The 14,218-nt window shown below is 29.1% G+C and overlaps 1 protein-coding gene across 1 annotated transcript; it reads left to right on the forward strand.

Moving 5' to 3' along the window:
- Positions 1 to 227: 227 nt before the first annotated feature.
- On the forward strand, positions 228 to 10,137 carry LOC112598691 (BTB/POZ domain-containing protein KCTD8). Its single transcript, XM_025345235.1, has 2 exons — positions 228 to 1,176; positions 9,808 to 10,137. Exons 1-2 carry the CDS (start codon positions 683 to 685, stop codon positions 9,995 to 9,997), a joined length of 684 nt encoding a protein of 227 aa, XP_025201020.1. The 5' UTR covers positions 228 to 682; the 3' UTR covers positions 9,998 to 10,137.
- Positions 10,138 to 14,218: the final 4,081 nt, after the last annotated feature.

The raw sequence follows: 14,218 nt of genomic DNA on the forward strand, positions 1-14,218 counted from the left end.
GGCGAAGATGCGTCGCTTGCGCCGATCACGTCGGTCGGCCGTGGCGGCAACGGATGCGACGAGCGCGACTGCGGCGCAAGCGTCGTGATCGCGGGGCGGCGACGGGACACTGCATGTGACGGGGCGGCGGTGTATATTGATTACGCGCGACGAGCGCGGTCACCCGCGCGCGCCACCGGGCGAGAGTCGGGCGAGTGGAGCGAGGCGGTTAGACTTATATACCGCCGCGGCGCGAGAGTAGTGAGACGGCAGCGGCGTGCGCTTCGCGTTCCGGTCAGTCAGCGTATACCACCGGTGGTAGCGGCGGCTTCGGCGGCGGCGGTGGTTGCAGTTGGTGTGTCGTCATCGCGGACGAGCGTATAAAATAATTGTTATTATTGCCATCATTTTATTATCGCCCGCCGTGTCGCATAGGTAATCGTCGCGTTTACGTCGACAATACAATCGATTGTAAAACATACGACCGTTACGGCATCGCGACACTAGTGGTGGCCATCACTGCACACGCCACATTGACAATTTTGTTTTTTTAACAATTGTCGCGACAATATTTACGCGGTGCGTGTCTGCGAGCTCGCGTGTCTCTAGAGCACAATCCAAGCGGAGACTCCGTGTACTCGTGACTGAGAATAATATTCGTCTAGGTCGTCGTCACTGAGAGAACTACAGATATCGCGCGGCGATGGACCAGGTGGTCGACCTGAACGTCGGTGGCGTGTTCTACACCACGGCCGCGTCCACGCTGGTGCAAGCGCAACCGTCGCTGTTGGCCGACCGGTTCAGCGGCCGGCTCGACCCGCTACCCAAGGACAGCAAGGGCCGGTACTTCATCGACCGGGACGGCGTGCTGTTCCGGTACGTGTTGGACTTCCTGCGGGACGGCAAGCTGTCGCTTCCCGAGAGCTTTCGGGAAAAGGAGCGGCTCCGGCTTGAAGCGGCCTACTACCGGCTGGACGGTCTCACCGAGCGGCTCCGCGAACAGAGGCCCGGCTACATCACCGTCGGTTATCGCGGCACGTTCGCATTCGGCCGGGACGGGCTGTCCGACGTCAACTTCCGCAAGATACCCCGGATACTGATATGCGGCCGCGTGCAACTGTGTCGCGACGTGTTCGGCGACTCGCTCAACGAGAGCAGGGACCCGGACCACGGCGACACGGATCGGTACACGGCCAGGTGGGTGTTCACTATATGTTTTTTTGTCACCGAAATCGTCGTGACGATATCATAATATTATCATCATTATTATTTATCATCATCATCATCATCATCATTATCATCATCGTCGTCGTACTTGTTATAATTATTACTCGAGTATATTATAATATTATATTTAACGTTTTACCCCTATAGGTACAATTTAGAAGAGGGGGTGTTCGGTGAATGATTAGCACCCCCACTTTTGAAATTAACACCCACATTATATTCGATTTGCGGACTCGCTAAAAAAAAAATAGGAGACTTCAGTTTTTTTATTGAAATTATACCACTGATTACTCCAGCACACACGCGCTAGGAAACTTTATTTGAAAAAAAAAATGTTTGGTTGTAGATATATAAGCAACACTGTCATATATTTATGTGTAAAAATTGGGTAACTGACCTTATTAACATGTTTCTCCTATAATCTGACGTGGACCGTTACCAACCTTGAGCCAGTACCGTTTTAGCGTTGTGTTCACGTAAACACAAGGAAATACCACCGCTGAATCCCAACCTTACCAATAATCGCGGTCGAAATTGAGTAGGTATATGTCTATTTGGTTTGCAAGTTTAATGCGTGTGTTTAAATAAATACTTTATTGGTATATACTATTGGTAAACGTTATGATTTCGAGTACACTAGGGTATTATATTTATGCATAAGGTATACTGTTGGACATAATACCTGTAGGCATTACATTATATTATTATTATTATTATAAATTGACCACCTATAGTTTATAAAAGCTGCTTTTAAGCGAAAACGCCTATGAAATGAATATTTTAATAGGTTTCAAAGCAACATGTGTTTGACATGTCTCATTTAGAAATGCGTACGGTAATAATTATTTATACGTTTATATGTTCGTATATACACGCAAAAATAAAATTGGTCGTAAAAGCTCTATTTTGTTTTTATTTTTTTGCTTAAGGACTCCAGGACAAACATTAAACATTACAAAATGATCCTTTCATAAGACTTCCTGGGTATATTTTTTTGTCGTCATTATTTTGTCGATGTGTTATTTATTTGCGCTCCGTTAAAATTTGCTTTTTTTGCGCTTATTTGATGTAGGTTTTGTCGTAGTTCTATAATAATGACGGCATTAAAAGTTTAGTAAAAATCGATTTTTTGTAAACGACAATTACTAACTATATAGGTACCTATATGCAATAAACGTTATATATTCTTCCATGGACGGACCAAAAACCGTCTAATTACGATATCTTTACAAAACAAAAGAAAAAAACAAACAAAGCTACATATAACTAACAGCTGTCGTCCATCGACCACTAATGAAATTACTTGAAATTTAATTTAGTAAACAGCGAATAACGATATAAACTTTATTGAATCTGTCAAGGAACTACATTCAATAATAATTAAAGTCGTTTTGAAATGTTTTAAAAATAAAATGAAAACACAAAAAACTTGATTAAACTATAAATACATATGAAACTAAGTAACTGTGATGATTCATTGAATTTGTGTTATTACAGTTAAATATAATATATTATTATTTATTATAAATTAAAAATAATAATAATAATCACTTATTATTTTATTATATTTAAGAGGAAAGAAAATTATATCATGAAACAATATTATTTATAATAATAATAAACCGAAAAAAGTAAAATTATAATCATAAGTGAATAAGATAAAGGAAAATAAAAGGGTATAATTAATAATTTTGTAAAATACAAGTTTATCGATTAAAATATAAAAATGAGTAGAAGTTAGAGACACAAGAAAAGTTAAATAACTACCTCTTCATAATAAATATTTTATAGGTCATAGGTTTTACTAGTATTATTGTTTTTAATATTATAACTATTTAATTTATGTGTTTGAAACTTTTAAAAACTAGGGTTGAAAATTGATTTGTTTAAAAATTCTAAAAGTTAATCTATGGATTTAGTTTCTCAGTATGATTAATAATTTAACGATTATTGTAGCTTTTTTAATACTTTATCTAATTTAATTATAGTTTCACATGCCTAATAAATAATAAATTGCTTAAAAATAAAAACGGAAAAATATTAGGTGTTACAATTTAAGATAGACTATTTTCCTAGTATAATATGCATAATATGTATCAATTATTGGGTTTTGATCAAATAAAAATATAGTAGACGTGAATTTCTTATGATTTCCATGTAAGTCTATAAAGTAAATTTATTATTAAATTTAAAAGAAAACGAATATTATTGTGTTAATACCTACGCCAAACAAACTTTTGTTAAATTTAACACAATAGGCCGTGGTCATTATTCTGAGCCTCTTATTCTTTAGAGAACATCTTACAAGAAATAGCATATAATATGCCGTATACGCGTGTGCGTGATCAACGAAAACACTGAAATAAGATTATTTCAGACTTTCAGAGCGTTTGATAAAATACCTTTTAGAGAATAATACAAAATTATATTTGATGTATAGTTTCTTTTTCGCCAAATATGTACAATGTACACATAACATATTTATTTTCGTCGAGAGTCAAGGCAAAATAATAAAATAACAAGCTAAATGCGTATTCTATGCAATAGTATATATTTATATTAGTTACTATTAATAGTATTTTATTTTGAAAAAGCGATCGAATAAAAATATTTTAAATTTCAAGATGAAACTGGCTGTTTGAGTGTTTCATCTTTTATGAAAATATTAAGTATTTTTCATTGATAATGCTAATATTATGCTTGTCGAAAATGCCAATTCAAATATATGCATGTAATACCGTACTAACTACAAAGCCAATACTTTTGATGATTTATTCTATTGAATACATGTAATATACATAATAATATTCGTAGACATAAATGCAAACAACCTTATCTACGTGGGGCGTTTCTCCAACTGTAGTTATCGATATAGAAATAAAAATTATAATTTACATAAACTAAGTACTCGTACATGATTTACATTTAATATTTATTTTACAATTATATCTATTAAACGCGAATGGAGTATTATAGTTGATAGACATACACATCTATGGTAAAATATCATATAGTCCGGGTCATATTATTCTTATACCACATTGTTTACGGAAAAACAACTATTCTCGTCGTTTGTATACCATACAAATAAAATAAAATAAAATTATTTTTATTGAAACTGATTTTATAAATTTAAATAAATGGTATTTACTTAGTAATTATATATTTGGAATAATTAAAGTAATACTTGACATAATATTTAGTGGCCAAGTCCTCTTAGCTTCCTTCATACTGGCGAATATTGTCATAGGTATGTTTAAAAACAACATGTGTTTCTAATAACTTCTTATAAAATTTGTGACGCAATATTCGTATAATTTACTTGTTCAAACCTACAAAACAAACTATTCTTACAATAACTATATATGACCTTTTTTCAACTACCTACATATAAAATATTTTTTTGACGAACTCATGTATTATTTACTTTTGTTATATTTTATTCAAAAATGTTAATTTGCATTTTTTTTCTGTGCAAGAAAGGTAAAACCAGATATTTTTTTTATGTAAATAAATATTTTTTACCTTTTGTTAAAATGAAAACCCTGTAAAGTTTCTTAATTTTTTCTAAAAATATTTATTAGTTTTTATTAATTGACATGTTTATCCAGTTATAATCTGTGAAAAAATGACATTGGAATATTTTTATGCTAAATTTCTAAACCAATATATAGAAAAATGTACACCATTCGTGATAGGGAAAATAGCTTCTGTCGTTGATATAACACAGCAAACCACAACCGCATCAGAATCGAATTTTTGCATATTATACTAAATTATAATGTTATAATATGTAGTATGTAAAGTTACTGTCATATTTATATCCTTAGAACTCTATCCGATTCCTATCCACTTACTGTCACTGTTAATATCGAGTTGCCCAAGAACTTTAAAGGTATTCCGATTTGTTCCATGCTATTTAAGATTCCGTTCTGGTCACGAGTCATTTGACGACCGAAGTCTTGCCACGGATGATTAATGCTATTTGATTTTAAAAACTTACATCCCATATGATCATTTAACTCATATAACTTTATTGTAAATAAAAAAAAATATTATTTTTTTTATACACACCTATCTTTTGATTTTTTTTTGTATTTTATTTAATCACAGAAACATTAGTTTTTTTCTAACGATTACTATAATATAGGTACAGTTAAATATGAAAAAAAATCGTTTATTGGTATATATTTCACATAATAAGAACTATGAAATATATCAAAGTTGGTATATTTTCTATTACATATGACGCCCGTCATTAGAACGGTATCAGTATCAACGATGAGCTAAAGTACCTTCAGGGCTTTTGGTTAAAACAAAGCTTATGACTTAAGACCATAGTTACTAATGTACGACTAATATTTTTTTTTTATTTTACTTATGAAATCTTTATATTATATCGATAAGAATGAATCCTAAGTTCTCGAGATGCCTACGGATGGTTTAATTTAGCCCTGTGTACGGGAGTACAGATATCTCTAAATATTGAATAACTCCAAATAGCGATCGTTATTTTGCGAATAAACTAAAAACTTCCTACAAACTTAATACCCTGATTAGCAGATAACATTTTAGCGATCGAAAGTGTCCGGTATTTAGAGATTTTGCTATATATGTTTATTTTGTTGATCTTATTTTCCGAAAATTTTCTGTACAAACACATATTTGCATATTATACGTATATATATTTATATATTATAATGTGCATGTCTCCACAAGAATGGACCGTTTATAATCTTTTCTTGACACGTCATATGCTACTATGTGAACGTAGCGAGAGTATTTCGGACTGAAATTTATAAGTGCGATTACACATTGTGACGTATACATGTATATAATATATATGACGCGGGTATGACGTTATAAATTCCTGTACTCCAAACCCCTTTCGTTCTTGAACCTCGCAACCATTGAATCCTTCATGCGTCCCCGAATTTGGAAATGAATTCCTTTCTTCTCAGTTCGATGATATACGACAACGACAATGGTGTAAAATAATTATAAAATGACATGAAGTTATTTGTAATATTTTTTACTTGCTCGATATTTTAAATAAATATATATTATTATTTTAGGCATTTTTAAATCTATAAATGTTTCTTATTATAAATAAACTGTATTACACATTTAAACATGACAATGTGTATATCTTTATGTCTATATTATACATACTATTTCGTTGTTAACTTGTTTTATTGTTCATAAAAAATAAATATTTTCAACGGGCAATGTATGAATTCACCTATTAATAACCTACTTTAGCGCCCAAAATAGGGGAGCACTGACGTTAAACACGTGTTGCAATAACCGGAAGTATAGTTTACATGTATAAATTATTTACCCAAAAGATACAGAAAACATTTTCTATGTACCTATAACACTGTAGCGTTTCATTTTTTATGATATTTCACTTAAAAAAAATGTATAATATTGTAAAATTAAGTCTACTTATCTACTTTGAAGATCATCTAATTTTATTATAATACTTAGCTTACTTAATTATATAATATTATATGATGTGAAATCAAAATATATCGATTGTTATTTATCATACATAATTTATTGTATAATATAATGAATTGAATAAGGCAATCTATATAATAAATATTTTAATTAAATAAATTTCTTACGTGCATAAGAATATAACATAAAATCTATATATATACAAATGACTTAAATATTTCGTTATTACATTCTGTGTATACGTAAATCAATTAAATTCACAGTTTTTTTAGACCAAAATAGTAAATACCAATTATGTAATATAAAATTAAACTATATAAAATAATATTATTTGTAAATAATATAATATATTAATTATTAACCGATATAGTCGAAGCCCAAAGGGTATATAAATAATATAATATAAAGGCATCCCATTAAATTATGATGAAGTTTTCGTTTATAAAATACGAGAATAATTGAAAATAAATAAAAACAAAAACATATTTATAGATATAATTATAGCTTTATTGGTATTGACAGGTAATTAAATCAAATTAAGGTTAATGGATGTGGGAAAAAATGAATTTAAACATTTTTTAAGTAAATTGAATGAAATCTACATAAACCAATATGAGAAAATATGCATAATTAGTTTTTACAATTATTTTCACTACTGCTTTGTTATAGAATGTTATTTTGTTCGAGAATGTACGACAAAATCATCTAAAAAACAAATGGCAATTGTTATTTAAAAAAAGTTTGTTTTCGTCCAAATGTTTTGTTTTACCATTATTTTGTTTAATTTTGACTCTGTAAAAGTTCCCTTTGCGGATACGCGCGTCCTTAATGAGCTTAAAAATGTCCGTAAAGTGTTCCCTTTGTTCACAAATATCCGCCATTGTTCTCGTTCGAGCGATTGTCTATCCAAACAACAGGAAAGGGTTCTGTACGCTAATTGTACTATAAGCCTTTACTAGACTCTGTGTCTTCGGTATCACCACCGTTGCTATCACCGTAGTCGTCACTGTTACGTGTTAGTTTATCATGATGATAGCAATATATATGTATAAATAATAATTATATAATATATATATGGTTCCCTCGAGTTTTCCATCGAGTTTGATTTCTTTTCCTTCGTTGCACACAAGCATATTTTTTTTAATTTGTAGATTGTGACTGTGTAACCATTAATTTATATTGATTATGCGAGGACACAAGCTGATATTACTGTGAGACATTTACTCCAACTAAATTAACGATAAATTTGAAAAACGTGTTTTAATGAAAATAAATATGTTTAGCTTGACGTCTGTTTGCGGTTATATTAAAAAATATACAATATGTCAGTATATATATATATATGTGTGTGTGTGTGTGTGTGTTTCGAGTGTTAAACGATAGTATTTGTCAGGTATTCTAAATTTTGTGTGAAAAAAAATGTTGGGAATAGTTTTAGAATCAATAAATAACTCCCACAGTCCCACCAAACAATCACGTACTATTTTAAATACCTGGCATACAACGATTTTAGTATTAATATTATTATACTAATAATACATCTATATAAACGTAAATTTACAGTAGCTGTCGCTTGTCGGTGTGTACATCACCAATGGCACCAGCAACAGTACATAATATAACGATATCACCATTGTTAATAAATATTAAATAATTGTATCATTTTAATCTACACAGTTTGTATGATTTCCTTAATATACTGATTTAAATAATGAACGATTAATAAAATAGCTGTTTTAAAATTATTAATACTGATTTATCGTTTTAACCATGGTAAACCCCTAAAATCTAAACCTGGCATACCTATATTTACAACATTTTATATCTTGAAAGATGAAATTAATCAACACGATTTTTATCATTCATGAACAATGCATTTGAGTTGATAATCTAAACATTTTTTTATTATCTGCAATGGTTACTACTTACTGCCAAACTTGTGTCGGTATAGTCCCAAGCCCTTAAATCTGTGCGTTGGTAAAGTCAACTGGCCACCATATTATGTTTTCGAAACCACCCTCCTCCACACAATATATACCAAATAATCGCATGTCACAAGTCAGGCTTATATATTGTTATAGGTAATGGTTATGTGTATTTTTATAGCGAGAGCAACATTTTATTTTGCTTAAAAACTGTATGAAATAAAATACATAAGTATATATAAATAGTACATAGGACAGGGTGTAGTGCTCTTTTAAATCTAGTGTGCGTACTATATACATATTAGTATAGATACGTGACAGCGTTTTTTACCTCATCTTGAAGGAAACGGCGATTAATCAAAATTGTATACTATTTTTTGGCGGCCTACCCCTTTACATAAATTGGTTCGCTTTTCAAACTATACATTTTGTTTTTTTTGTAATACTACGAACTCGCCAAAAGGTAATTTCGAAAACGTAATCGAGCAGTAATCATAGAGATAATTTTATTTTATACACAAATATAATAATATACGAGATGGTTTTTTAATAAACAATAGATATATATTTTTTTGTGGTTAACTTCGAGCGTCTATTATATTTGTTTTGACGCACTAGTATAATATTATTACGTATAATGATTATCACAGACAAAACTTTTTTTTTTTGAATTTCTTATTTCTATAAATAACAAAGAAGTAGGCAATATAGTTTTAAAAATACATGAATTAATTAATTCTACCTTTAATAATTGTTATTATTAAAAAAACACAATAATCTACTGTCTACTGCAAAATCAAAAGTTGCTTTTGCTTTCTTCGTATAGAGGTAACAAGCGTCTATATGAATTCGTATCAGACGTTAGCAGACTCCTACTACCTATTCGTTTCGTATTATCTTGGTTGAATTTCAATTATAATTGTAATTTAGAAAAAAATGTCGTCGGCATGCAGAAAAAAATATAAAAAATTTACGTAATAATTTACACACCATCACAACAACATAATATTGTATTAATAAATTATAAGTTATAAGTGTGACAAATTATAATGGTATTATATAATATTATGGTCGTGTTAAATCGGAAATCGTTTTTGGTTAATAAAGTTCTATTAAAACATTTTGAAAATAATTATTTTTTTCATTTCGGTAAAATAAAATAAATAATAACAATTTAAATATTGACACTAACGTAGTGGTAATTATTGCGCAGGTTCTTTCTGAAACACACGTCTATCGAACAGGCGTTCGACATGCTCCAGGAACAAGGGTTCTATATGGCCGGCAGTTGTGGATCGGGCACGGCTGGTGGCACATCCGCTGCCGAACTCAAACCTGGCGTGGACTCGGAGGAATGCCGTTGGAATCATTACAATGAGTTCGTATTCGTCAGGGATTCATGAATTTCGACCACCGACACCGTCACCATGACGAGATGACGAGGGTAACGCGCGCCCTTCGTCAAATCATTCATAATTTATGACATCTCAGACCAAACATATTATTATTATCATTATTATTATAATAATATTTTGTAGATAATATTATTATTATTCTATTTTCGTTTTCCGTTTACGTTTCTATATATTTTTTCCCATTCCTTTAATTATTAATAATATACGTAACGTTTATATATATATATAAATTATAATGGTAATTAGTGATTATACCATTTAATATATATCATTATTATTTTTAATGTTATTATTATTAAAATATTACTAGGGTCTAGAAATAGAAATATTACGTTCGAATAATTTATAATAATATAATATATATATGAATATATATAAATATAAATATATGTGTATATATATTCATATAATAATAAATAAACCTATCCATCTCCCCTCTTTCCCACACCACCAACAAACCGACTTATCATCAAAACACCATTATTTTATAAAATTTTAAATTTTGGCCTAATTTTATTAATCGTACGTAATACCTTTTAAATAATGATATAAATCATAATATTACTATTATATTTTAGGACCAAATTTGATTATATCCCTATTTTGTGCCGAATAATAAATCGGTTTCGTGGTTAAACAATTATAATAAAATATATATTTGTATTGTTTTTTTTTTTTTCTAGAAGATGGTAGTCATTTAAATAGATATACATTAAATATATTAATCGTGTTACGAAATGATATGGTGTTGTAAATTTCATTATATTTATATATTATTATAATATAATATATATAGTTGTTCTAAAACATTATATATTATACACATATAAGGTATATTCGTTATTAAATTATTATCATATGATCAATATATAATATAATAATATACTATAATATACGTCGATATTAAACAATGCTATGTAAAATTAATATTTAATTTATTATTATTAATAGTAATAATAATAATAATAATGATAAAAAAAAAAAAAAAATAATAAAACTCATACGTCTTAAGTGTTCCACTGTACATTTTAAACAAGCAATCGCGTTGGTATCTGATCTTCATTGATACTGTGTGTGTGAAATATTTCAGTAATGATTTTCAGTAACCAAAACTTCCGTTGATATTATAAACATAATGTTCTTCATTATCGTTAAACGCTAACGATATACTACGATATACAAAACGTTAATAACCTTAAAGCCAATGCAGGTAATTGGCATACATTATAATTAAAATATTATATAATATCATATTTTATAATACGGTAATTATGTACAACACGTAAGTATTTACAGTATTTTGCGTAAAACCTTTACTATCCAAAGCGTCAGTATATACAAAATAATATTCTTTATATACTTATTATTAAACCCATTTAATCCTAATCGCGTATCGTTATACAAACACAGACTACTATAATTCATAATATATAATTTTAAGTTTGGATTTCGGAACAATATTTCTACTATAATAAATATAACATAATATACACGCATGACTACAGTCAGTATAGTTGTAATATTTTTATTGAATAATTACGTGGTTAGTGATAATTGAGTAAAACAAAAAACAAAACTACTCGGAATTTTATTGTTATAATTAAACCTTCATTGCATTTCAGTAAGTTGTTTGTTTGTAAGGGTTGTTTAAAAAAAGTTATTGCTTCAAACGCAGTACCAGAAAAAAAAAATCGGAACTTTTATCCCTTATGTTAATAATATTTTGGTCACGTAAAACCGTCTTGGATTTTTTTTTTTTTAATGAAACCACCACCGTAAAGAGGACGCGGCAATGAAATGTAAGAAAAGTTTTTTGTAATCTTAAATTATTATTATTACATTGAAAGCAGACTTCAATTCTAAAAACAATAGGCGGAAAAATATTATTATGTTGAGTTTTTCTAGAAAAAAATCTTATAGTTTGAACAAGTTTCATCTTAATATACGCCGAAAATGATAACAATATAAACGTGATTAGTAATATTATATTTTGTTTTTGTTTATGTGTATTCTTTATTAATGCATATTATTTTTGTGCAGCGATGCCAAATAAAACATCCTTAAGCAAGTGAAAACCTTTAAACATATTTCAAATAATCATAAATTCTTGATAATAATATAATGTAATTCGATATTTTATTTTAACGTTCATAAATTAAAATATTGTTAATATTAATTATTAGTTATCAACCGTAATGGTTTACTGATATTACAGAAAAGTTTTGAACTCCCTTTGTGTATACTATTATAATATATGTTAATAAGGTTGTGGTAAAAAAAATTGCATATTGCTATGTATTTTTCGAAAATATCAATATTTTAGCCTCTAAAAGTTAAAATTTCTTTGATTTTTTTTTAATATTTATCTACTACAAATTGATTTATTAAAACCAAACATATGACAATATACATGTTCTGTAGTTAGTATAAGGTATTTTAGGTATTATATAAATATATAATACTGAAGTCGACGGCTAGAGTGACCAGTGATATAGAATATACAATGTTGTAATATAGATCTATAATAATGTATTGGGGTAAACACTCAAATACAATAATTATATTTACACGAAAAATTATAAAATAACATCCTATCAGAGCTATTTTGTTATAAATTATTATAATTATTATCAACAAGTATTATACACTGTATAGTATTAAATCGTATACCTACTATAGTTATAGCGAGACATTTTTAAAATATATTGTCGCTGCACGCTCTCGCCGGCAGTCTATTTTTATGTGTCACAGTAAAAACAAACGTTCACTAACTGTCACTATTTTTCACACTCGGTCATTCGGAAAACTCATTTACGTTAAGCCGTGTATACCATTCGCGCGGTAGTCGACACTTATTCACCTGCCAAACAAATTAACGTCGGCGGCACATTAAAGTGGTAATTGTTCAGAGGACAGAGAATGTGCCAAAAACTACATGTTTTTAAACCCTAAATAGTGTGTGTGTGTGTGTGTGTTAACTGTTGTGTATAATATATATTATGTATGTATATATATGTATATATGTATGTATGTATAATATACATCGTATACATTCTACGTATATATGATATATTACATAATATATACATTAGTTGAATTGATGAGTTTTATACTTTTCACCACATCGTTGTTGGCGAGGGAGGGAGAAATATATTTATTTCTCTTTAATAGGATTTTTTTTGTTATCCATGGAACTTAGTTAAATAAAATGTTCATTATGTTATGATAGTCGTATTATATAGCGTATAATATGTATATTATATATTACACATATTATTACATATTATACAGCATACATACAATGGATAAAGAGTAATTTTCTTGGAAATCTATAACGTACAATCAATAATTATAATAATTTAATAATAAAAATATCTGATAATAGTTTTGTCAGTCTAAAATTACGCTTAGAGCTGGATAATCCAACTTAATTTAAACCAGTCATATTCATATTTTTCTTCGTCTTTTATGAAAAAAAGGGGCGAATCCTAAAAAAAAATGTATTACCATAAAACCCATCTACATAACTATAAGTACCATCATGATTATTACGATGTATAACCTGGTAAGTAATTGTCATTTCGAATGGAATAATAAAATCATTAATAAATTCGTCTTCAGTAAACATTTTTTTTTATTCAGATAATTTTTGAACAAACATAATATTATATCATAACATTGTTATTGAAATAATGAAATCTGAAAAAAAAATCATTTTTAAACATTTAATACAAATCATTTTTAAAATTCCACATACAAATTTCAATATAAAGAATTATTAAGACTTTGATTTCAGAGAGTTTTAACTTTTAATAAATATTTTCTATTATAACTAGGTATAGGTTATAATTTAAAACGTGATAACATTTTCATAAAAAAATTAAATTCGTTACATATGTATTTGCCATTCAAAAAACTTAAGATTTTAGGAAAAAAAATTTTTTTTTAAATCTAGGCTAGACCAACTTAAATAAAAACAAAAACTTTTAAAAAAGATTGTTGTTCAACCCTGATGCAACGTATTGACTACGTTTTTAATTTATACTCGGGATATTTTTCTAAATTTTTGTTTTACTTCTAAAAGTATAAAATACCGAAAAATCTAATCAGTTTATTCCTTATAAATAATAAGTATTAAATAAGCATTTCAAGCTTAAATAATATAAGGGTAAGTATCTTTCAGACCGGTGATATTAATCCGCTTTTGTT

The sequence above is a fragment of the Melanaphis sacchari genome, unplaced genomic scaffold, assembly GCF_002803265.2.
Source record: "Melanaphis sacchari strain LSU unplaced genomic scaffold, SCAv2.0 Contig0_pilon_pilon, whole genome shotgun sequence".
Classification (NCBI taxonomy): Eukaryota; Metazoa; Arthropoda; class Insecta; order Hemiptera; family Aphididae; genus Melanaphis; species Melanaphis sacchari.

What these genes read in the sequence shown, in the direction of transcription:
- LOC112598691 (XM_025345235.1), top strand. Translation starts at nt 683, where the DNA reads ATGGACCAGGTGGTCGACCTGAACGTCGGTGGCGTGTTCTACACCACG. An exon ending in ACGGATCGGTACACGGCCAG is followed by an intron (nt 1,177 to 9,807) that starts GTGGGTGTTCAC and finishes ATTATTGCGCAG; the next exon opens with GTTCTTTCTGAAACACACGT.